This window comes from Monodon monoceros, unplaced genomic scaffold, assembly GCF_005190385.1.
Source record: "Monodon monoceros isolate NGI ecotype Baffin Bay Population unplaced genomic scaffold, NGI_Narwhal_1 Super_Scaffold_19, whole genome shotgun sequence".
NCBI lineage: Eukaryota > Metazoa > Chordata > Mammalia > Artiodactyla > Monodontidae > Monodon > Monodon monoceros.
Window position 1 is genome coordinate 29442834 of NW_021703775.1, and position 26160 is coordinate 29468993.

Genomic DNA, 26160 nt, shown 5'->3' on the forward strand with positions numbered 1-26160 from the left:
GTTTAAGTGGATGTTCTCTTTGAGGGTACAATTTGAGAATAGTGGATAGCTTCTTACATTTTACTTTGTATACTAAATGTCATAAGTGATTTTAACTTCATGTGTGTGTGTGCATGTATACTCATGCTGATGGGCTTACTGCCTTTTCTAGGACCTGTGAAAAATGGAACCAAACTCTCTAAGGACAAAAGTCCCAGCTTTCTTATCTGATTTGGGCAAGGCCACATTGAGGGGAATCAGGAAGTGTCCCCGCTGTGGCACATACAATGGAACCCGGGGACTGAGCTGTAAGAACAAGACATGTGGAACCATATTCCGGTATGGCGCACGGAAGCAGCCTAGTGTTGAAGCTGTCAAAATCATAACAGGCTCTGATCTGCAAGTCTACTCGGTGCGGCAAAGAGACCGGGGCCCTGATTACCGATGCTTTGTGGAGCTAGGTGTTTCAGAGACGACCATCCAGACAGTGGATGGGACGCTCATCACTCAGCTGAGCTCTGGACGGTGTTACGTCCCCGCATGCTTGAAAGCTGCCACCCAGGGTGTTGTGGAAAACCAGTGCCAGCACATCAAGCTGGCCGTGAACTGCCAGGCAGAGGCCACCCCTCTGACGCTGAAGAGCTCAGTCCTAAATGCAGTGCAGGCCTCCCCAGAAACCAAGCAAACCATCTGGCAGTTGGCCACGGAACCCACAGGTCCCCTTGTACAGAGGATTACTAAAAACATTTTGGTGGTGAAATGCAAGGCAAGCCAGAAGCATAGTTTGGGGTATTTGCATACATCGTTTGTGCAGAAAATCAGTGCCAAAAGCTTGCCTGAGCGCCGTTTCTTCTGCTCCTGCCAGACTCTGAAATCACAGAAGTCGAATGCCTCCAAGGATGAGGCGGTCCAGAGATGCATTCATTTCTTTGCTTGCATCTGTGCCTTTGCCAGTGACGAGACTTTGGCTCAGGAATTCTCAGACTTCCTAAATTTTGATTCCAGTGGTAGGTGGTGTCGTTGACACTGTTACTCTGTTTTTCTAAAATGGCAATGAAAGTGTCCCACTGATGGCATTTGGAGATTGTCCTAGCAACCTTCAGAAGCAGTTGCTAGATAAATCAAATGAAAAGCATTCCTTCTTTTAATCCCAGTGAGCATACTTGCATAAAGTTTGGTTGGTTGGTTAGTTAAAATTAATGATCAAGAGACTACTTGTGCATTTTCATTGAAACAATGAATCTAGCAAAGTTAGCTTTACTTTGATTTTTTTACTCCACAGATGCCCTATGTTAGTAAAAACAAAGAAAAAACAAACAAAATCCCTTTTATTTTGTCTTGCTTGCTTGTTTCTTATCTTTGAAGATGGGGAAAACTAGTACCTTGCTCAAAAGATCTTTAAATGTTTCTACATCATCTTATGTTTTTAACATTTTTATCTTGTAGATGCTTTTCATTTTCATTTCTGAACGATCTTTAGTTGGCAGCAGCTCCCAACTCTTTAGTTTTACATTTCTCTGTAGAGCCTTTTATCGTATTAATGGTCTATGAACAAAAACATATGTTTGGGAGAGTTCTTTAAAGGAACTGATTTTAAAGCAGACAGTCACTCTATAATTTGTTTTGGGGATTTGGATTTTTAGAAATTAATTTCCTCTAGATAGGGACCCATACTTACTCTTGGGTAGTATTAATAATTCATATATTTTCTTATATTTTAGGTCTAAAGGAGGTTATTGTGCCCCAGCTAGGTTGCCACTCAGAATCAACAGTATCAGCTTGTGAGTCTACTGCCTCTAAGCCAAAGAAGAGGAAGAAGGAGGAAGTATCTGGTGAGAAGCTGTTTGGTTTGTTTGTTTGGTGGTGTTACCTTTAGAGGTGGTTTTACTGTGTTCTATGTGTTTCACTGAATCTCAGCAAGTATAAGAAATAATGTTGTTGTTTCCTGAAAAAAGTTTTACTCTCCCTTGATGATTCTTTCTCAAGTGAAGCTAAGAGTCGGTTCTACTGGCCAAGTATAAGATCTGACCAAACTCCAATTTTAGTTTGCTCATCCCTTAATCAATCAGACTAGTCTTACACCTTACTCTGCCTTAGGACAGTGTTATAAAATTTTCATCAACAGATATATTTTTTTTAATTTGTGACAATGGTTAATTATATTTTCCACGATAACTTAGCAATATAGTTTGTTATCTGCATCTTCAGCAGGTGGCTCCATATATGTATCTTTTTTCTTTTTAAATTCAAATATATCAGTGTCAGTTAAAGACTCATATAAATCAGTATGAAAATGCTGAAGTGTCCTAGTCGGTAAGTGTTAAAAGACCTAGGCTCTAGGGACTTCCCTGGTGGTCCAGTGGCTAAGGCTCCGCGCTCTCAATGCAGGGGCCCTGAGTTCAATCCCTGGTCAGGGAACTAGATCCCACATGCCTCAACTAAGAATTAGCATGCCACAGCTAAAGATCCCGCACGTGGCAACGAAGATCCCACATGCCACAACTAAGACCCAGCTCAACCAAATAAATAAATCTTTTAAAAAATAATTTTAAAAAAACGACCTAGGCTGTAAACAAAAGGAAAATATTACCGGTCCCCACCTGAGGACCAAACTCCAAATACACTAGTGAAGAGAGAAATGCAAGCATTTTATAAATGCAGAATTAAAACAAGATACTTTGGGATACCAAATCAGCAAAGATATTTAAGCGATGAGACCACAGGCAAAGGTAAAATCAGTGTTCTTCAGCATGGCTAGTGTAGTGTAAGTTGCTTTAATCATTTGTAGTATCTGTTAAGAACCTTAAAAAATGTTCCTACCCGTAGAGGGAGTATTGCTGCAGGTGGGTCAGATGGTCAGGCACAGGCATTCAGGTGCTGGGAAGCTGGAGAAAGATGGAGAAACGAAGTGACATGGTTATTTCTGTGTTTTTGAGGGGTAATTCTGGCAGCAATAAAGAGCAGAGATCGTGGTTAAATGTTTGATTATGGGTCTTTCCCAGGAAAATTTGAAATGAAAAAAAAATTTTTTTTTACCCTCTAACTCAGTAATCCCACTTCTAAATAATCTCTTTTTAAGGAAATAATCCTTTGTACAGGAAAAGCATTTTGTCCAGAGATGCCTATTGTGTAGTTATTTATAATATTGAAAAATTAGAAACAACTAAGAGCCAGCCACTGGGGATAGTTAAATGACCCATGATAAACCACTTGATAGAATACCAGGCAGCCATGAAAAATGACTATAAAGAGTTTGGAGAAATGTTAGCTCACTCGGGTAGCCAGATAGAGTACATAATGCTCAGTTCAATTTGAATTTCAGATAAACAGTGAATAATTTTTTGGTATAAGTACTTCCCATGCAATCTTTGCAACATATTTATACTAAAAAATTATTTGTTTGTTTGAAGTTCAAAAAAATTTTTTTTTTGCTAAACCTGGAAATCCCAGTATATTTAGAGCTACTTAAAGCACAAAACCAGCAAAATAAACTATTTACAAAAAAGAAAATGGACAGTAGTTCACCAGAAAATTAATAGTGATTGTCTGAAAGGTGGGAACAAAGGGTGAAGTTTTTTCTTCCTTTCACTTCTAGTCCCCCCACCAACTTCCTGTAAAGAGTGTGAGACATTTAAAATGTTATGTATAAAGGCTAATGCTAATTCTTTCTAGAAACTGAAGCTAACTTAGAAATTAGCAAAGACTTTTTATATGTTTTAGACTTCAGAAATTAATATGGAATCGATTTATATTCTGCGGACATTTTATTAAACACTATAATGATTTGTGGTTTAGGTGCACAGACGAAAAGTTCACTGCTGCTTCAAGATGCAGTGAGCAGTAATCTAAGGAAAAGTGGCCTGAAAAAGCCTGTGGTTGCTTCTTCATTAAAAAGGCAGGGTAAGTTTCTCTTCCCCAGGATAGGCTAAAGAGTTGGAAAATCATCTTGAAGAAGCCCAAAGAGGGGACTTCCCTGGTGGTCCAGTGGTTAAGACTCTGCGCTACCAATGCAAGGGGCATGGGTTGGATCCCTGGTCAGATCCCACAGGCTGAGCAGGGTGGCAAAAAAAAAAAAAAAAAAAATGATGCCCAAAGCAATATAATCAAAAGAAATGCTGCATATTGTCCCCCTAGATAAATACTAGCAGGCACTGAGGCTAAGATCTGTGCTGTCAGTCCCACTGGTCTCAAATCAGTCTCAAAACCAAATTGTCTTTTTTTTTTTTAAGATTTACTTATTTATTTTATTTATTTTTGGCTGCATCGGGTCTTAGTTGCGGCACCTGGAATCTTCGTTGAGGTGTGCAGATCTTTCGTGGCAGCGCGCGGGCTCTTCGTTGTGGTGTGCAGGCTTCTCTCTAGCTGTGGCGCACAGGCTCCAGGGCGCGTGGTCTCTGTATTGTGGCATGTAGGTTCCAGAATGCATGGGCTCTGTAGTTTGCGGCACACGGGCTCCCTAGTTGACACTCGCGAAGTCAGTAGTTGTGGCACCTGGTCTTAGTTGCCCCGTGGCATGGGGTATCTTAGTTCCCCAACCAGGGATCAAACCTGCGTCCGCTCCATTGTAAGGTGGTTTCTTTACCACTGGACCACCAGGGAAGTCCCCCAATTTTTTAAATTTATTTTTTTGGCTGTATTAGGTCTTCGTTGCTGCACACAGGCTTTCCCTAGTTGCGGCGAGCGGGGCTACTCTTCATTTCGGTGCACGGGCTTATCATTGCGGTGGCCTCTCTTGTTGCAGAGCACAGGCTCTAGGCGCACGGGCTTCAGTAGTTGTGGCGCACGGACTTAGCTGCTCCGCGGCATGTGGGATCTTCCCGGACCAGGGCTGGAACCTGTGTCCCCTGCATTGGCAGGCGGATTCTCAACCACTGCGCCACCAGGGAAGCCCCCCCCCCCAGATTGTCTTTAAATAACAAATACAACAAAAATTACTGACATGTTTTGGCAGCACGTATTTTGTAAAATATTTTCCTTTTGTTGCTGACTACCCATATGCAATTTGGTATAGGGGTTCCAAATTGAAGAAGAAACATATCTTACAATTATACTGATAAACATTTGTTGAGAAAGACAAATATAGTCTGTTCTCCAAAGTTAGTGAACTTTGAAAACACCTAAAAGCAGTAACATTTAAGAGACAGAATGACTTAATTTGAATATAACTTATAAATTTATATATGTCAATTTTCTACTCAGAATAGTTAAGCTTGTATGTTTGGGGGTCGACATTTTCTTAACTCTCATATAATATGGCTGGGTGATTAAAAATTAGACATTATCCCTGCCCTCATACTCTGGTTTTGAAGACAAGACCGATACATAAATAGCAAACAATGCAAGACCAAATCTTAATTAATTAATTAATTAAGAACTTACACAGTCCAAGAATAAATGTTTTTGGAAGGTCAGGAAGTAAACAAATCAAAAGTATCTGGTAGGGCTTCCCTGGTGGCACAGTGGTTGAGAGTCTGCCTGCCGATGCAGGGGACATGGGTTCGTGCCCTGGTCCGGGAAGATCCCACATGCCACGGAGCGGCTGGGCCCGTGAGCCATGGCCACTGAGCCTGCACGTCCAGAGCCTGTGCTCCGCAGTGGGAGAGGCCACAACAGTGAGAGGCCCGCATACCGCAAAAAAAAAAAAAAAAAAAAGTATCTGGTAGAAGATTTTAAACAAATTTTTATCACTTTGGTGCAAAGAAAAAAGAAAATAGCTTTTAATCCAAATTAGCACTATATGCATTTATTTATGAGAATTGTAACTTAAATGAATAGTAGTTTTGGCATCATTATCTCTTTATAAAAGGGGATAGGGCTTCCCTGGTGGCACAGTAGTTAAGAATCCGCCTGCCAGTGCAGGGGACACGGGTTCGAGCCCTGGTCTGGGAAGATCCTACATGCCGCGGAGCAACTAAGCTTGTGTGCCACAACTACTGAGCCTGCGCTCTAGAGCCTGCAGGCCACAACTACTAAAGCCTGTACGCCTAGAGCCTGTTTTCCGCAACAAGAGAGGCCCCCGCAATGAGAAGCCCACGCACCACAACAAAGACCCAACGCAGCCAAAAATAAAATTAATAAATTTATTTAAAAAAAAATAATAAAAGGGGATATATACTTCAGTCATATGAAAACATTTCAGGAGAAGAAATAGAATAGAATGGTAGGTCATTGGGTATATAGACATATTCATCAGGAATAGGGCCAATTAATGGCTCTAAAACAGCCATCATACAAGGCTATTCTTCAATTTGCAGTTTGATGTTGAAAGGCTGCAAATTTTTTGTGGTTAATAATCTTAAACCCATTAGTCTCTCAGAGCTTTCTATTCCTTTTTTTTTCTAGTTGGATTCTTTAAAAGAATCCTGCAATATTCCATTTCACTTATTGTATCTACTTTCTTTGAATTTCAGCTTGTTCCTCTTTTATGTATAAACTCCTTAGCTTTTTCAAACTTCAACTCACCGTTAAATTCTGTAAGAAAAACGTTAATGAAGAGTTTTGTTTTGTTTTTCCCTAGGCTGTAGTCAGCTGCTAGATGAGGCACAAGTGACCTTATCCTTCCAAGACTGGCTGGCCAGTGTCACAGAACGCATCCATCAAACCATGCACTATCAGTTTGATGGTAAGTATTGGTCATCCAACTGGGCTATTGCTGAAAGTAGGAGAAATTAAAGTAATTGTGTTATAGTTCTACTCTGTTTTGATAGAAAAAGTAATTGGGCTTTAGTCTAGAGTGCACTGGGCCGCAAGAGAGTAGAAATCTAAATGAAATAAAGGAATAATCACATAATCAAAATGCAGGAACAGCAAAATGAATTTAGAGATGGAAGAGAAAAACCACAGCAAATAATAAGTCAAGGTAGAGAGCCTTGGTCTTGGGGTATGCCTGGGTGTGTATTTGGTAAGGGAGATACCAAAGCCTTAGAAGATTATTCTAATCCTCACACTTAAAGCAAGGGAGGAAATAGTTTAGAAAAAAATCTAAACCTGTGAGACTAAGACAGTCATATAAAATTACACAGACATGCTAAGGAAGATTGGAGAACACAAGCTGGATTTGGGTTGATCGTGATAGCCTCATTGAACCTCAGCAGTTTCAGAGGTGGACCATCTACCCAAGCCTTGCCCATTGCCTTAAAAGCATCCTTGATGGATGGTTTTCCAGGCTTTGTGCAGTGATGAGCAGCTCACTGCTTTTTGAGGCAGCTCATGACATTGTTAGACAGTGAGAACTGTGAGGAAGGTCTTCCTCATACTAAGTGGAAATGTTTGCTGATAATACTTCCTGTTGGTTCTAGTTCTGTGCTCTAGTCACACGGAATAAGTCTGTTCCTGTTTTCAAATAACAGTCCCTGCCACTGCACACACCCTTTGCTCTGCCTGACAGGTCTTCTCTTTTCCAAGTGATACATCTCAGGTCTTCAAACACTCCTCGTGGCATATTTACAAACCTCACATCATTTTGATGTTCTTTGCTGAATATGTTGAAGTTTATGAATATCATTTTAAAAATAAAGCACCCCAAACTGAATAGCAGCCCAACAGCAGACACTCAGTAGGAGGACATGAGTTTTGAAGGATTAGATCAGTTGTGGCTTCATGGTGAAGAAAGGGACAAGAATGGAGGTGTTGAAATACATGCTTAGTTTTATTTACATTAATTCAGAATAAATAAAACTTCAGAAGTTACTTTTTAGAAAAACAAAATAAGCTAGGGAAGGTTAAAGAGAAAGTCTATGTTTTTCTTTTCTTTTAAAAATTTATTTATATATTGTTTTAAATAATATAATAAATACCTACTAACCCACCTCCCAGAACTTAAAACAGAACATTGACAATAATGTAAACTATAAACTGTGGTCCTTTTTCATCCCATTCCTTGTAACACCCCCTCTCACCATCTCCATTACCACCACCTTTGTCAAAGTCACCATCAGCTCTCTCCTGGACTGTGATTCTGTGTCTTTTACAAGGGCTTTTCAAGATTAATTTACCTAAACCCTAGCATCCCATCAGCTGAGTTGTGGTAAGTTAGCAGTTTTAGAGCTGTAATGATCTCTGCAGATAGCCCATAATCTAATTTCGAGATGAAAGATTTTAAAAACCTTTCTGTAGTGACTTCTCTAAACTGCCCCGATATTAATATTTTAGTGGCTTGGGACTTCCCTGGTAGTCCAGTGGTAAAGAATCTGCCTTCCAATGCAGGGGATGCTGGTTGGGGATGCTGGTTCGATCCCTGGTCGGGGAGCTAAGAACCCACATGCCGTGAGGCAACTAAGGCCCGAGCCCCTCAACTAGAGAGCCCACACGCTCTGGATCCCGGGCGCCACAACTACAGGTCCCACGCGCTCTGGAACCCATGCGCCACAACTAGAGAGAGAAAACCCGCACGCCACCACTAGAGAGAAGCCTGCACACCGCAATGAAGAGACCGCGTGCCGCAACGAAAGATCCCGCGTGCCGCAACTAAGACCCGATGCAGTCAAAAATAAATAAATAAAAATTTAAAAATAATTTTAGTGGCTCAAAAGCAGTGACAGTTTTGTCATTGGCATTCTGCATTCAATTAAGTAGGTAAAATCAATTGATAGAATGTAAAACCTTAATATGGAATTCTAGAAAACCTTTCATTTTCATTTTTCTTGGCTTGATCTTTATTTCAGAAAGGCAGGTAAACTGTCTTTAAGAGCTACACCTTCTACACGCAGGTGGAATTTACATGTTAAGCCATGTGGTTCTGGATGTTTTCCCTCTGTTGGAGCTTGCTTCTTGGGCAGAGTTTTTAAGGAAAACTCTGAACTCTTTCACCCTCTCCCCTGAACACTCTTTCTGTTGACCTAGTGTCTTGCAACTTTTTTTTTTTCTTGCAACTTTTTAAAGGAGGTTTGTTACGTATTTTCAAACAGTTTGCCTGTCTTCACATCAGAGAGGAGACTGATGCTTATTGGATAAAGTGTCCTAACTTTGCAGTCTCTGGCATTGGCAGTCCTGACCATCTGAGAAAATGAATGCAAACAGCAGGTGCCTGGGATAGTGAGCAGCAGTGAATCAAGTTTACCTTCTCATCTCAGCCTCAATGTTCTCATCTCATTTCATGTCCTCTTTAAAGGGAGAAGTCTGTGCTGTGGCAGTGTTTACAAAATTAGGGATTTGAAAAGTTATCTTTGGTAGATGACAAGAGTGTGCTGTATTTGTTATAATTGCAAGGGATCAAGAGTAGGGCAGGCGACAGTGCTTGACTCATAAAGGTCAATCAAAGCCTTCTTTTTGCCTCTGTATAAAGAAATCTCAGGGCTTCCCTGGTGGCGCAGTGGTTGAGAGTCTGCCTGCCGATGCAGGAGACGCGGGTTCGCGCCCCGGTCCGGCAGGATCCCACGTGCCGCGGAGCGGCTGGGCCCATGAGCCATGGCCGCTGAGCCTGCGCGTCTGGAGCCTGTGCTGCGCAACGGGAGAGGCCACAACAGTGAGAGGCCCGCGTACCGCAAAAAAAAAAAAAATCTCAGTGGTATTTTTAGTTATTACTACCCATCAATTCCATTTCTTCCACCTTCCCCTACACACCAGAAAGCCCACTGAGTTTCTTTAAATGAGCTTCTTCTTATTTCCTATAGGCAAACCAGAGCCACTGGTGTTCCACATTCCTCAGTCCTTTTTTGATGCCCTGCAACAGAGAATATCCATAGGAAGTGCAAAAAAACGGCTTCCCAACTCTACCACAGGTATGGGATTTTTCCTCAGGAATAGCAATAGATGTCTTGACCTTAGAGAATAAAGTTTGGGAAAATTGTGCGGAATTTTCATGATTAGGACTTCTAGTTACATGCTCAGAGCATGAAGCCTTAGCCCATCAGCTCTTAGAATAATGATCACACTCTTCAAAGGCCCCATGCTTATGCCAGTAAGAGTTGATGGAAAGATTCCGAAAGCACAATGTTGGTAAAAGAATCACCGATGAAGCACAATGAAGGTGCCCACCAAGAAGTTGGATATTTTCTAGATATGAACCAGTTTCAACAAAAGCATTGCAGTCTCCAATTGTTGTTTGGGCTGGCTTCTTGGAAGCATATTACAGTATGTGTCAAAAACTAAAACTTGTTTTTCACGATTCCCCATTTATGATGAAGGGAGATTTTATTTTTAGAGTGATTCTCAGGCTTGGAACATTTTATAATTACAGTATTCTGATACTTATTTCTTGGTTTTATATAATATCTTTCTACTAGAGATCTCAAGATACTTATTTGGTAGTATAAGGAAATAAGGGAGAAAAAAGGAGAAGGAAAAGATTGCTCAGGGACAAATAGCCCAAGAGTAACTACAGCTAGAAATCAGAGCTATTTCTTCAGTAAATTGTTATTTGATGATGTAATAGGGACTGAAGCGTTTGTTTGTTTGTTTTTTGGCTGAGCCATTCAGCATGCGGGATCTTAGTTTTTGACTAGGGATCGAACCTGTGCCCCTGCAGTGGAAGCTCAGAGACCTAACCACAGAACCTCCAGGGAATTCCCAGGACTGATGTTTAATTCTGTCTTTTAATAGTACAAGCTGTGAATCTCTCTGTTTAGGGCCATAAAAATCTCTGTCTTTACACCTTATCTTATCTATCTGACTTTTGAGACAGTATTTTTTTTTTAATAAATTTATTTATCTTTTTATTTTTTTTTTTTTTGACTATGTTCGGTCTTCATTGCTGCACACGGGCTTTCTCTAGTTGCGGCGAGCAGGGGCTGGTGGCTTCTCTTGTTGCCGAGCATGGGCTCTAGGCACGTGGGCTTCATTAGTTGTGGCACATGGGCTCAATAGTTGTGGCTCACAGGGTCTAGAGCACAGGCTCAGTAGTTGTGGTGCACGGGCTTAGTTGCTCCGCAGCATGTGAGATCTTCCCGGACCAGGGCTCGAACCCGTGTCCCCTGCGTTGGCAGGCGCATTCTTAACCACTGTGCCACCAGGGAAGTCCCTTGAGACAGTGTTGATGCTTCCAGTTTAAACTTTAGGCCTGGAATTTCCTAGCAGTCCAGTGGTTAGGACTCCACACTTCCACTGTAGGGGCATGGGTTCGATCCCTGGTCGGGGAACTAAGATCCCGCATTCTGAGTAGTGCAGCCAAAATAAAAACAAAAACAACCCATTTTAGGCCTAATACATTAATTTTAACCCATTGCTTAGATCTTTTGGGGTCCTTCAGTGGAACCCCTTTATAATCTGGGAGGCAGGGCAATAGATTGGCAACCACGTGAGCAGGCTTAAACTCTATGTAGTTATTTTAAGGACTATGATTTGACCTCTGACTTATCTAAAGTTGTAAGAGGCTGTTTTATAATAGAGTCCTCTGTGTGTAGACTTACCAAACAAACAAGTTGCCAAGATGTCAAAAATCAGTAGTATCTCAAAAGAAGCATCAGAGACTTTTTATAGCAGAAGTCCTTATCATTTGATTCATCACATTTCTGCCAAAACTCTATTATAGATTTGCTTCTAGAATTCCTTTTTTAGGGAATTCCCTGGCGGTCCAGTGGTTAGGCCTCAGCACTTTCACTGCCGGGGCTAGGTTCGATCCCTGGTGGGGTAACTAAGATCCCTAAAGCTGCGCGGCACGGCCAAAAAATAGATCTATTGGGTTGGCCAAAAAGTTCCTTCGTCTTTAAAATAAAAATAAAAGACACATTTTTCATTTTCACCAAGAACTTTATCGAACAACATATTCACCCTTTTGTTCCACTACCTTCTGCCATTTTTCAGGCAACTTCATAATCCCACATCTTCCCAAAACTTTTTATCTTTTTGAGCAAAGAACTGTTCTAGGTGTCTTTTACAGTCTTCCAGGGAATTGAAATTTTTTCCATTAAGAGAATTCTGTAAAGACCGAAATAAATGGAAATCTGAAGGTGCAATGTCTGGTGAATACGGCAGATGAATCAGAACTTCCCAGCCAAGCTCTAACAGTTTTTGCCTGGTCATCAAAGAAACATGCGGTCTTGCGTTATTCTGATGGAAGATGAAGCGTTTTCTGTTGACTAATTCCAGACACTTTTCACTGAGTGCTGCTTTCAGTTGGTCTAATTGGGAGCAGTACTTGTTGGAATTAATCGTCTGGTTTTCCGGAAGGAGTTCATAATAGAGGACTCCCTTCCAATTCCATCACATACACAACGTCACCTTCTTTGGATGAAGACCGGCCTTTGGTGTCGTTGGTGGTGGTTCATTTCACTTGCCCCATGATCTCTTCCGTTCCACATTATTGTACAGTACCCACTTCTCATCACCCATCACAATTTGTTTCAAAAACAGAACATTTTCATTACGTTTCAGTAGAGAATTGCATGAGGAAATACAGTCAAGAAGGTTTTTTTCACTTAACTTATATGGAACCCAAACATCAAAGCGATTAACATAACCAAGCTGCTGCAAATGATTTTCAGCGCTTAATTTGGATATTCTGAGTATGTCGGCTGTCTCCCGCGTGGTACAGTGTTGATTGTTCTCAATTAATGTCTCAGTTTGATCGCTATCAACTTCAACTGGTCTACCCAACCGTGGAGCGTCGTCCAGCAAGAAATCTCCAGCACAGAACTCCACAAATCACTTCTGACACATTCAATCAGTCACAGCACCTTCTCCATACACTGCACAAATCTTTTTTTGTGTTTCTGTTGCACGTTTACCTTTCTTGAAATAATAAAGCATAATATAAGGAAAATGTTGCTTTTTTTCTTCCATCTTCAATATTAAAATGGATACACAGAAATTCACCAATTTTGATGTTTTTTTTAAATGCAACTGATATGACAGTTGTCACCATACAATCTAACAAGATTGTTTCAAATGAAGTTAAAGACCACTAGGCAGGGCTTCCCTGGTGGCGCAGTGGTTGAGAGTCCGCCTACCAATGCAGGGGACGCAGGTTCGTGCCCCAGTCCGGGAGGATCCCACATGCAGCGGAGCGGCTGGGCCCGTGGGCCATGGCCGCTGGGCCTGCGCGTCCGGAGCCTGTGCTCCGCAAAGGGAGAGGCCACAACAGTGAGAGGCCCGCATACCGCAAAAAAAAAGACCACTAAGCAATACTAGAGCCATCTTATGGAAGAAAACGAACAAACCTTTTGGCCAACCCAAAACATATGTGTGTGTGTTTGTGTGTGTGTGTGTGTGTGTGTGTGTGTATAAAATACGTTTTTTAGAGGACTGAGATTCTATAAGGCAGGAATATCACTTCACTGAACTCTCCAGAAACTGGATAACAAATTCAGTGAAAGAGCATGTTATTTTTCGATAGTCTAATTTTACCCCCTTTTTACCTTGAAGCTTTTGTTCGCAAAGATGCTTTGCCACTGGGAACCTTTTCCAAGTATACCTGGCATATCACGAATATTCTGCAAGTTAAACAAATCTTAGATACCCCAGAGGTAAGAGTTTATTTCTACAATAGTGGGAGGGCAGAGAGGGGAAGAGAGGGAAGCAAGTGCGGGAAGTATGTTTGCACCAGCTCCTTGAGTCATGGACACCAAAGAGAATTCCTTTTTTCATACTAAGAGATTATTCAGAAATATTCATGGCTTTATTGTTCCAACTCTGATTTTAATAGGTATTCCCTGTAGCTTGAGGATGTATCTTAAATTGGAGTATCCTTTTTTCTTTGCCTTTGGGATCAGAAAACAGGGATGCTCTTTCTTGTAAATTAAATAATGATCCCCTACTAGCCATGGTGAGCCCTAGGTTAACTGGCAAGCAGCTAGAAAGTATATATATAATTTGAGATGATATACTATTTGTGAAGTCCGTGGGTCCAGCACAATTCAGTGTTCCTCTCCAAGCTGCAATTTAGCTCTCATTAGAGAAATGATTGTTAAGTAGTTTGTGTCCTTTCTCACAGGGGCAATATTAGACATTTTTTTCAAGCAGATCCTAAAAATGTGAGGATTTTCCCTTCCTATGATAATGGAATAGTGTGGAAAACTCAGCATCATGTGATTTAATACATTAAGATTAGCTGAATTGCAAGGCACTGTTATGTTCAGAAAAATAAATTGTTTGATAACTATAGAACTTACATGGGAACTTTAGGAAAGGCCTATGTTTGCACTAAAGACACCTGAGGAACTTCTTTAAATGGAGGATGTCGCAGAAACAGCTTCTAGCCTGAAAAGGGCGGGGTTCAGGGAGGCACTGCAGCAGCCCCAGAGCAAAGTCAAGTCGTGGAGCTTCTGTGTTGTACGTTACTTACCTGTATCACCCCATTCAATCTCACAACCATGCACTGGTATTAACAGTATTTTGCAGATGAGAAACAGGCTATGAGAAGCTCAGCCTGCTGTTTAGTGGCAAAGGCAAAATTCAGTTCAAGCTCTGTCTGGCTTAGTCCCAAGGATGGTGGAAGCACACAGGATGTGAGGTCAGCTATAGGTGCTATTGGTAGGGTTTTTAGGAGAAGATTGTTGCTAGCAGAGCAGTAGGGGAGGGAATAAAACTGATTTTAGAGCAGGTCTGTGCCAGTAGCAGTCATGTGACCATGAAGGTATTAGGCGTTCAGTTCAGTATGGTTTGGTAAGGGTTCAAATGAAAGTTACAGAGAGAAAAGGAAAGGCAGAACTGTTGAAAAAATTTACTTGAAAATACAAGGGGAGATTTTAGTTAATTTGAGTGTACTTAGAAAAGAATGAATAAAATCTGTTGTCATCCAGTGTTTGTCTACTTTGAAAGTTTTTCCTTTCTCACCTTTCTTGGTATTGTCTCCAATATGCAGATGCCTTTGGAAATCACCCGGAGTTTTATCCAGAACCGGGATGGGACTTACGAGCTGTTTAAATGCCCTAAAGTAGAAGTAGAGAGCATAGCAGAAACCTATGGTCGTATAGAAAAGCAACCAGTGCTGCGACCCTTGGAACTAAAAACTTTCCTCAAAGTTGGTAAGTCAATTGGCGGTTTCAATAGCACACCTTCCTTTGAGGGTCACCTGTGTGTATTACGCTGTCCTCGACTTTGGGCCTTGACCTTGAACAAAGAAGACACATTCACACATTTTGTAAAGGCAGTCATGGGATAAAGTGTTTTGTTTCATCTGAGCCAGTACTTTAAAAATAAAATTAGAGGGCTTCCCTGGTGGCACAGTGGTTAAGAATCTGCCTGCCAATGCAAGGGACACGGGTTTGAGCCCTGGCCCGGGAAGATCCCACATGCCGCAGAGCATCTGAGCCCGTGCACCACAACTACTGAGCCTGCACTCTAGAGCCCGCAAGCCACAACTGCTGAGCCCGTGTGCCACAACTGCTGAAGCCTGCGTGCCTAGAGCCCGTGCTCTGCAACAAGAGAAGCTACTGCAATGAGAAGCCTGCGCACCGCAACGAAGAGTAGCCCTCACTCACCGCAACTAGAGAAAGCCTGTGCACAGTAACAAAGACCCAACACAGCCAAAACTAAAAACAAACAAATAAATAAATAAATTTTTTAAAAAAAGGAAAAGAAAAAGAGTTTCTAAAACATGGGATCATATCTTAGCAGCTTTTTTCACTTAAAAATATATCATGAACAGCTTTCCATGTCTGTCTTCAACATTATTTTTTAAACTTTTTTTATTATTATAAAACATGTAATATAAAACTTAACATTTTAACCATTTTTTTTTTTTTTTTTTTTTTTTTTTTTTGCGGTACGCTGGTCTCTCACTGTTGTGGCCTCTCCCGTTGCGGAGCACAGGCTCCAGACGCACAGGCTCAGTGGCCATGGCTCACGGGCCCAGCCACTCCGCGGCATGTGGGATCTTCCCGGACCGGGGCACGAACCCGTGTCCCCTGCACTGGCAGGCAGACGCTCAACCACTGCGCCACCAGGGAAGCCCCCATTTTAACCATTTTTAAGCTTAAGGTTTTCTGGCATTAAGTACTTTTGCATTGTTGTGCAACCATCACCACCATCCATCTCCAGAACTTTTTCATCTTTCTCAACTGAAACTACCCATTAAATACTAACTCTGCATTCCTGCCTCCCCCCAGACCTGGTTGCCATTCTACTTTCTGTCTGTATGAATTTGACGACTCAAATTAGAATCATACAATCTTTGTCCTTTTGTGACTGGCTTATTTCACTTAGCATAATCTCTTCAAGGTTCATCCACATTGTAGCATGTGACAAATTTTCTTTCCTTCCTAAGGCTGAACAATATTTCATTATATGTATCTACTACATTTTGTGTATCCATTCATCTGTTTGGATACTTGGATTGCTTCAACCTTTTGGCTATTGTGAATACAACATTTTTAAACAGCTTCATAAAATTCATTCGTTATCTCACTCTAGTCAATTCTGAATTTAAGTTGTTTCAAACTTTTCGCTATTATGAACAGTGCTTCCTTTTATAATTAACTTCCTTTTAGACAAGCCTTTTATAGCCTTAATTATTTCCTAATTTATTTAGGATATTCTTTCGGGTAAATTCTTAAAAGTTAAACTGGAGGGTCAAAGATTATGTACATTTTTAGGCCTTTTGATTGTTTTTGTCGCACTGCCGTCCAGAAAGATTGTAATATTTCTACAGTTTACTCCTGCTAGCCATGCATGAAAGAGTTTCTCTTTTTTATTTTTTACTTTTGGCTGTGTTGGGTCTTCATTGCTGCCCATGTGCTTTCTCTAGTTGTGGCAAGCAGGGGGCTATTCTTCATTGCAGGGGGCTACCCTTCATTGCGGTCCATGGGCTTATCATTGCGGTGACTTCTCTTGTTGTGGAGCATGGGCTCTAGGTGCACGGGCTTCAGTAGTTGTGGCATGTGGGCTCAGTAGTTGTGGTGCACGGGCTTAGTTGTTCCGTGGCATGTGGGATCTTCCCGGACCAGGGATCGAACCCATGTCCCTTGCATTGGCAGGCGGATTCTTAACCACTGCATCACCAGGGAAGTCCCCAAGAGTTTCTTTTTTTAATCTTTATTGATTTGATAGCCAAAAAATGTTCTATCATTCTTTTAATTTGCATTACCCTCAAATGTTAATGAGAGTAAATTTTCATATTAGTCATTTGTATTTGATGCATTGCTTTTTCTTTGTCTATTTTTAACTTGGGTATAATAATTTAATAATAATAATGACAACTATAACAAGTAGCACTTAATGAGCACCTACTCTGTGCCAGCTGTTATTTTAAGTTCTTTACCTAGATTAATCCATTTAATGCTCATCAGCCCACTCAGAGGTAGATTCTGTGATCCCCATTTACAGATGAATAAACTGAGGTCAAGATAGGTGCAGTAACCTGTCCAGAGTTACACAGCTAGTAAAGTGGTGGAGCTGGTCCTCAATTCCAGGCAGTTTTGGACTCCAGAGCCTTCACTCCTAGCCATCCAATACTCACCTGTCTTTCCACTGACTAGGCTATAAGCACTGTCAGGGCAGTGAACTGTGTCACCAAGAAATTTAGAATTTATAATTATTTTGTCAAATTCTTGTGAAATATATTTTTGGCTGCTCTTGGGAATAAGATATTTATCATGTGTCTAACTTGTTACTGCCAATGTATGGAAAGCTCTTGATTTTGATATAATTACTATCAAATTGCCCTCCTTAATGAGTTCCTAGTAGCAATGATAGTTGTTTACCTGTTGTTTCTGGGAAATCAATTATATCACTTGAAAAATAATGATAATTTTGTTTCCTATCAAATGTTTATATCTCATTGTTTTTTTTCTTGTTAAATTAGCTACAACTTCAAGAGCAACAATGAATAATAGTAAAGCTAGCAGCTGAGATTTTCATTTTACTATAGTAAAACTATCATTTTTACTATAGTAAAAACTCCTCCAGCATAGCATTTTCCAACTCTGTCCTGAAGAAGAGATAGTGATAAGTATGCTGTGAAAAAAGTGTTCCATGATCTGATAAGTTTGAGAAATGCTACATACTGTATTTCTTTGATTCTAAGACTCCCTGAACCCTTGTTCAGTCAATTTTGTAATAACTTTTTTGCTGGGAAAAAAAACTTTGCCACATGAGAACTTCCCTGGTTGTATGATATACTCAGATCGCAGATAATGTTACAACTGGAGTAGGGAGGCAGTAGGGAGTAGTGTCTTAGAATATAATGTATCCCTCTTAGTAACTCATCCTATAAATTTGCATATTAAAAAGATCCTGAAATTAAAATACCTGTTGAACTTTATTTAACTTAAGTTTTCCCCAGTTTATTTGACCGGTCAACACTTTTCAGGGGAATACCATTAGCATTTCATAGAATTTTTCTGGGAAAAGCTGCTCTGTGTTTCACTATTAAATAATGAACTATTGGTTATTGATTTCAGATAACATTTTTTATTATAACAGCATATCATATTCTTGGTTTATTAAGTATTTTTATTAGGAACTAGAATTGATTTTTTTTAATGTAGTTGTTTTTTAAATTATTTTTATTTATTTATGTATTATTTTTTGGCCTCACCACATGGCTTGTGGGAGTTCCCCAACCAGAGATTAAACCTGGGCCACAGCAGTGAAAGCACCAAATCCTAACCACTAGACCACCAGGGAACTCCCTAGAATTTAATTTTTTGAAATATCTTTTTTTTTTTTTTTTAAATTTTTGGCCACACCCCGCAGCACGTGGGAACTTAGTTCCCCGACCAGGGATCAAACCTGTATCCCTGCATTGGAAGGGGGAGTCTTAGCCACTGGACCACTGGGGAAGTCCCTTGAAATACCTTTTTACCATCTTTTGAGAAACCTCAAAAGATGAACTGTTTTGACCCAAGTGCAATGAAATTTATTTATTTTATTTAAGTATAATTGATTTACAATGTGAATTTTATGAATAAATGTCTAATATTGAAGTAATCTTGCCTTTCTGGAATAAATCCTGTGTGGTCTTTTTTATTTTAATATGTATTATGTAGAGTCTATTTGCTAATACTTTATTTAGGATTTTTTCTTATTGATTCATAAGTATTAACTGCCTACAGTTTCTTTTTTGGAGGCTATCTTTTTGGGGGTTTTGTAATAGTTATATAGAAAATGATTTTAGAAAGCTTTGGACCAAATTAAATATCTTGGGGGGAAGGGTAAATTGGGATTTGGGGATTGACATATACACACTACTATATATAAAATAGATAACTAATAAGAACCTACTGTATAGCACAGGGAACTCTACTCAATTCTCTGTAATGACCTATATGGGAAAAGAACCTAAAAAAGAGTGGATATGTGTATATGTATAACTGATTCACTTTGCTGTACAGCAGAAACTAACACAACATTGTAAATCAACTATACTCCAATAAAACTTAATTTTAAAAAATAGCTTAGGAAATATCTGTTCCTTGAATGTTTGAAAGAATTTATTCTCTTGGACCTAAACTTTACTTGCAGGCAGTTCTCTAAAAACTTGTTTAATTTCTTCTGATTTATATTTGTACTCACGGTCCCTACCTCTTCTTTAGTCAATTTTAATTGTTTTTTTCCCAAAAAATTCTCCTATTTTCATCCAAAATTTAAATTGTGTACATTTTTATAATTTTTGGTATAGAGGATAATCACATAACTTTTAAAACCTAGGTCTATAGTTATATACTCCAAGAATTTTTTGTCTTTTTCAAAGAACTGGCTCTTGTATTTATCTGAATGTCTGTTTTGAACTATTTTATGCTTTTGTCTGTAAAAATTTCTCCTAACTCTTTAAAATTTTTTTCTAACACTTTCTTGGAATTTTTAAATTTTTATACCTTTTGAAATTATCAGTTAATTTTTAAAATTCATGTTTGATAATAAGAACATTTAAGGTTCTTGTTATTATTAATATCTAAATAGTCTCTAATCATAGTTTAGTTTCTCTGTGTCCCCAACACTTTGTATTTAAAATTTCCAGTTGGTTGAGTTGGTTTGATTTTTATATTCTTAGCTATCAATTTCTACTTTTATTATTTTGAGGTCAGAAGATGTGCCTTTTCAATTTCTATTTACTTTAGGGATTTAAAAATATTTTCTCACTAACCTAATGTATGATATTAATTTGTGCTAGCAAAGATGTTATTTTTTATCCAATGTAAAGTCTTGTATAGCTTTAAGACTTATACAACTTAGATAGCAGAGTTGTGAGACAATTTCCTACTACAGTTATGTTTCTCTAAATGTCTTCTGATATTGCAAAAAGCCTTTGAGTATTGTAATGCAGTGTTTTTGGTACATCAGAGTTATTGACAGATGTCAATGTAAATATATTGTCTAGTCCCATTTGGGCTGCTATAACAGAATACCATAAACTGGGTGGCTTACAAACAACAGAAATTTATTTCTCACAGTTCTGCGGGGTGGGAAATCCAAGATCAAGGCACCAACAGATTCGATGTCTGGTGAGGGCCTGCTTCCCGGCTCAAAGATGGCCATCAGCAGTCTTCACTTTGTGTCCTCACATTACAGAAAGGGCAAGGATGTCTCGGGGGTCTAAAATAAGGGCACTCATCTCATTCATCTGCCCTCATGACCTAATCACCTCTCAAAGGCCCCACCTCCAAGTACTATCACATCAGGGATTAGGTTTTCAATTTATGAATCTTGGGAGGATACAAAATTTGGGAGAAATTTTGGGAGAATGTAGATTCAGTATATAGCAATACTTTATCAATGTAAAAATAACATTTGCCCTAAATTCATCTTTGTTCAATATTACAACAGGGACACCAGCTTTCTTTTGTTTTACATTTTTCTGATGTTTGCCATCCTTTTAACTTTTTTGTGACACTTTGTTCTTATTGAATCTCTTATCAATATTATATTGTTGGTTTTGATTTTTCTCCAATTTCAATAGTTTATCCCCTTTATTATAATTGATAGAGTTGGTCTTCTGTCTCCTTGTTTTGTTCTTCTGTTTTTTGCTAAATGGACTATGTTTTCTATGCTTAATTGTCTCCATAGTTTTGAAGGTGATACCATATGCTTATTTTTAATTCTGCTAGTATTTTACATTTTTTCAAAAGCATTCTTTAACCTGAGTTTTTCACGTTTAAATCTTTGATCTTCTGGACTTTATCTTGATGTAAGTTATGAGGTAAGATTCTGCCTTTTATTTTCTTCCAGATAATTATGTAGTTGATGCACACCATTTGTTATAAGAAACACTCGTGAGTTTCCCTGGTGGCGCAGTGGTTGAGAGTCCACCTGCCGATGCAGGGGACGCGGGTTCGTGCCCCGGTCCGGGAGGATCCCACATGCCGCGGAGCGGCTGGGCCCGTTGAGCCATGGCTGCTGAGCTTGCGGGTCCGGAGCCTGTGCTCCGCGGCGAGTGAGGCCACAGCAGTGAGAGTCCCGCATACTGCAAAAAAAAAAAAAAAGAAACACTTGTATTTCTTGTACTAATTGAAAATGCCATTTTTACCTTATCTTAAATTCCTGTTCTTTTTGTATCCATTTTGGATCTTTCTGTTTTGTTTTGTTAATCTGTGTAGACATATGCCAGTGCTTTTTTTTTTTTTTTTTTTTGCGGTACGCGGGCCTCTCACTGTTGTGGCCTCTCCCGCTGCGGAGCACAGGCTCCGGACGCGCAGACTCAGCGGCCATGGCCCACGGGCCCAGCCGCTCCGCGGCATGTGGGGTCTTCCCGGATCGGGGCACGAACCCGTGTCCCCTGCATCGGCAGGCGGACTCTCAACCAGTGGGCCACCAGGGAAGCCCCACACTCTTTTGTTATTATGGATTTGTAATATGTTTTAGAACCATGTAGATTTTAAGTCTGTTTCTTTCTAGTTTCCTTGAAACCTTGACCTTTTCTTGATAGTCTCCCTTTTTAACCTCATCCAGCTGTCTTTTCCTCTTAGTCTGGCTGGGCTCTCCTTGTGATTCTTTTGGCCCTATTTTCATAAAAGCTGGGTCTTATTTTATTTGAGGATGCCAGACAGTTCCCTGAAACTTTGTTTTGGATAGATACAGCAGTAGTCACTTTTCCCTTCCCTTGATTCTTCTTGTTGGCCCCCCGCGCCTTTTTTTTCCTCATATAGTTTTTTTTTTTTAACTTCTTTTTCATTTCCTTTTAAAATTTGTGAACAGGATAAGATCTGTCCAGACTCAATTTTTTTTTTAATTTTATTTATTTATTTTTGGCTGCATTGGGTCTTTGTTGCTGCGCGCGGGCCTTCTCTAGTTGCGGCGAGCGGGGGCTACTCTTCATTTCAGTGCGCGGGCTTCTCGTTGTGGTGGCTTCTCTTATGGCGGAACACGGGCTCTAGGCACACGGGCTTCAGTAGTTGTGGCACACACACGGGCTTAGTTGCTCCGAGGCATGTGGGACCTTCCCGGACCAGGGCTCGAACCCATGTCCCCTGCATTGGCAGCAGATTCTTAACCATTGTGCCACCAGGGAAGTCCTGTCCAGACTCAAATTTATTTTGGAATTGTACTAATCAATCTTTTTTCTTTTCTTTTTTTTTTTTTTTCTTCAGGCAACACTTCCCCAGATCAAAAGGAGCCAACACCTTTCATCATTGAGTGGATTCCAGATATTCTTCCCCAATCCAAGATTGGCGAGCTGCGGATCAAGTTTGAGTATGGTCACCACCGCAATGGGCATGTGGCGGAGTACCAAGAACAGCGGCCCCCCCTGGACCAGCCCTTGGAACTGGCCCCTCTGACCACCATCACTTTCCCTTGAGGCAAAACAAAAGAGTCTTTCGCTGCTAAATTTGCACATCCCCACCCTTTGACAACTTTAAATACTAGTTAGGCACTTAGATGGCTCTGTTCCTTAGTGAACTACTCTTAGCTAAGATGCGGTTTCTCAACACATTCAAGTGGATTCTGTTGAAGAAAAACTCTTCTTGTACATAGCCCTTTTGGTGCTGCTGTGTATAGTCTTCATTATAAATTGGGTGGTATTCCTGGCTAGTTTTTGAAGGAACAAAAAGAAAACCAGCCCACATACCTTCTCGAAGGACTCACCTTTAGAGTTTGTTTCAACCTTTTCCTAATTCTCTAAGAAGTTAGCAGCACCTGCCTTACACCAACAGTGTTGAAAAGTTAATAATACCCTGGTTAGGGCAGAATGTTGATGATCATCCTGGCAGAATTCCAGTCATGCCCTTTTATTCTCTTCTCAAAGCACAGTGTCACTAGTTTTTCCAGATTATATCTTATGTTGGCCTAATTATAAAATTATAAACCTTTCGGGAGATTCATGTGATAGTAAAACAGGAAAAAGAGATCCAGGTGTCAAGGCAGTATTTGACATTTCCAACTAATGCTTGTAATTACTTGTTTTCTTGATTTTTCTTTCCTTCTTTACTCTCCAAAAAGTTTAACAGGTGGTAAACTTCAATTCCTATTTTTTAATTCATTGATCACAGAATGGAGATACACTGAAAGACACAGAATGAAAGCCTGCCTTTAAGGAGAAAAGAAGGGAATGAACATTTCCTGTTTGCCTACTACATCCCAGGCATTTTCATTTAGATTCTCATTTGATCATTTTTCTCATTTAGTCCTCATCATTCTTTGAGTTTAGCCATCACCCCTTCTTTTATAAATTTAAACAGTCTCTTTGAGATTAAGTATCTTGCTGGAAACAGCATTAAAAATGTTTCATTTTATTCCAAAGTGCATGTTCTTTCCACTCTGTCATGTTGCCTTATAATATAAATTCCTTATAATTCACTGTCCTTGGGAAGACAAGAAAAGTCCTTAGGTAGGCTTTTTGTTTTGATTGCACATAACAAAAACCCAACTCTAACCAGCTCAGGCAAAATGCGAATGAATGACTGGTTCATGGACATTAAAATAGGGCTGGACAACCATCCTGGGGTGGAGCTGGGGTGTGGCTAGGCCTCAGAACCCCTGCAGCCAGGGTCCATCTGACCCATCTCTACCTCTCCTGAGGCTTCACTCTCTCTCAGCACAGAGCATCTCCTTCTGGTAGGAATTCTGGTTCCTAATGCACCTGGGAGTGTGGCTTTCACTTCCACACTAGAGCAGGACTGACTGCTCTACTCTCCCTGATCCAAAGTCCAAAATCCCCAAAAGAAAGGCTCTGCTGGGCCTAACTGGGGTGGGGGTGGAGGAGTCTGTGATCATTTTTGGTGAAAGGGGGAGCTGTGCCCCTACAAGAGGGGGATGGGTAGGCAAATTAAGGGTTGTCTATCTACGATTGAGGAGCTAGCTTGTGTGGAGAGCTCCCAAGTGCTTCTGACAATGGGGAAGATCCTTGAGGAGAGTCCAGAGGTCCATGGAGAATTAGACCTGTGCTGGGCTTTAAAGGAGAGGAAGGTGGGGATTCCCTGGTGGTCCAGTGGTTAGGACTCCACGCTTCCATTGCAGGGGGCATGGGTTTGATCCCTGGTCGGGGAACTAAGATCCCACAAACCGTGCCACACGGACAAAATAAAATAAAATAAAGGAGAGGAAGGGCTTGGATAGGTATAGAGAAGAAGAGAAATTAAAACTAGGTGCGGCAGAGTGTTTGCTTTAAAAGCAAAAACACCTGAGGAAACACAGTGGTTGGCCTATTCTGAGAAGTCTTTCAACCTCAGTACTTTGAGGACATCAGTCACAGCTTTTTGATCAAGCTAAACCTGTGAGTGACAGGCAAATCATGGCTGGATCTAGCAGTACTTGACTCCAACCACAGGGGCCAGAAGAACCACAGGAGCCATAAGACACATGGCTGGGGCAAATAATTCACCAAAAGAAGCCCCCACTCAAGCGCCAAGATCTTCCACCCAGGACCACCCCAGCCCACCAACACAGTTTATCAAAATCTGAAATGGGGTTCAGAGTTACATTGACCTTTTCTACATTGATACCCTCTCTACCAGGTCAAGCATGGTCCTAGGAGTACCAGTAGGGTCGCTACACCCACTCCCAGCATCCAGACACCTTTGGGACACCATCAGTATTGACCTCATTTCAGACTTGCCCCATGCCAGAAGAGTAGAGTGGTCCTAGCTACTCCCAACAGTCCAGTGTTCTTCAAACCCTGCGCCCACCCATACATACTCCCATCTGTACCATCCACTGCACACCTCCATTAGGTGTTGGAATCTCCCAGCTCTGAGGGCTGCCCACCTGCTGCTTTCCCATGCTGCAGCCACTATTTGTGTTCTGGAGTGAGCAGCGCAAGACCCTCCAGGTCCACACAGCCTCCTGTCTACTGCACAGACAGACGGACCATCCTCAGACTGAGTGTATTGATGGGTCTGAGATGGATGGCATCTTAACTCCTCCTCCAGGCAACATGGCGGGGGGCCCTAACATGATGGGCATCATGAGAACAGCTTGCTACTCCTACACCCAGAACACTTTGGTTCACACCTGCCTCTACCAGAACTGCTATCATCTCAACAGCTTGCTACTATTTAGAGGAGCGATAGGCCACTCAGAGACCTCCAGAAAATCTGACTCCAAGAAGCACCCACCTAAGTGGAGTTCTGTAGGCCTGCCACCTGGCTCTCTCAAGGTACCAGATGTCATCAGCTCTGTGACTTTCTGGGCCTAGCAATTTCCAGTCACATATGTCCACCCAATCTTTCACTGATTCTTGTCATGTCTGATCTGCTAATCACTTCCCTTCCCTCCAGCCCACATGTGCATACACATGCACCCACACCAGCCCCCAGGCCTGGCCACTTACAGAGTGCAACCTGTATATGTCATCCAAGAAGCACTCTGCTGTCACTGCCTGGTGTCCCATGTCAGAAACAGGCCAAAATTTGCCCTCCACTAGAATTCAGAGAAATCCCACTCTATGTGCTGAAGGTGAGGGAATGGGCAGGGGCTGCCCTCCTCCAGCCCTTCGAGTGAATGGACCCTCTCAGGCAAAAGTCACAGACAACACAGAAAAGTCAGTCACAGAGAACAGCCCTTGTGTCTATTTTTTTGGTGAATTTTCCCAAGATGGACCTGCTTCTCCCCTCAATATACTCTTTTTTGTTTTTTAATCTCCCAGATTCTGATTTCCTAGTTTTCTTCCTTCACATCTTGTGATATTTGCTGATACTCCGTATTTGATCCTCTTTTTAGACCTCCTTATAGGGAGTTCCCTGGTGGCCTAATGGTTAGGATTCCAGGTTTTCACTGCCATGCCTTGGGTTCAATCCCTGGTCGGGGAACTGAGATCCCACAGGGCACGTGGCGCAGCCAAAACAGAAAACCAAAACCTCCTCCCTATCCCTGCCCTCCCACCATCCAGCGCCACAAGCTCCCTTCACATCTTTCTACCATCCCACCTGTATC

The 26160-nt window shown here is 41.0% G+C and overlaps 1 protein-coding gene across 5 annotated transcripts in view; it reads left to right on the plus strand.

Annotated features, from left to right (window-relative positions):
* Positions 1–23490, plus strand: part of CUNH2orf42 (chromosome unknown C2orf42 homolog) — a 42208-nt gene extending 18718 nt beyond the window's left edge. For 2 of the 5 annotated variants that reach the window (XM_029232693.1, XM_029232694.1), the window contains exons 3-10: positions 152–986; positions 1701–1811; positions 3775–3879; positions 6497–6601; positions 9591–9698; positions 13279–13379; positions 14717–14879; positions 22380–23057. In XM_029232693.1, coding sequence (XP_029088526.1) covers positions 164–986; positions 1701–1811; positions 3775–3879; positions 6497–6601; positions 9591–9698; positions 13279–13379; positions 14717–14879; positions 22380–22588 — 1725 coding nt within the window. In that variant the 5' untranslated portion in view covers positions 152–163 and the 3' untranslated portion in view covers positions 22589–23057. Of the gene's footprint in view, positions 1–151; positions 987–1700; positions 1812–3774; positions 3880–6496; positions 6602–9590; positions 9699–13278; positions 13380–14716; positions 14880–22379 lie in introns of all 5 variants that reach the window. The other 3 variants (XM_029232695.1, XM_029232697.1, XM_029232696.1) reach the window with 3 other exon arrangements.
* Positions 23491–26160: the final 2670 nt, after the last annotated feature.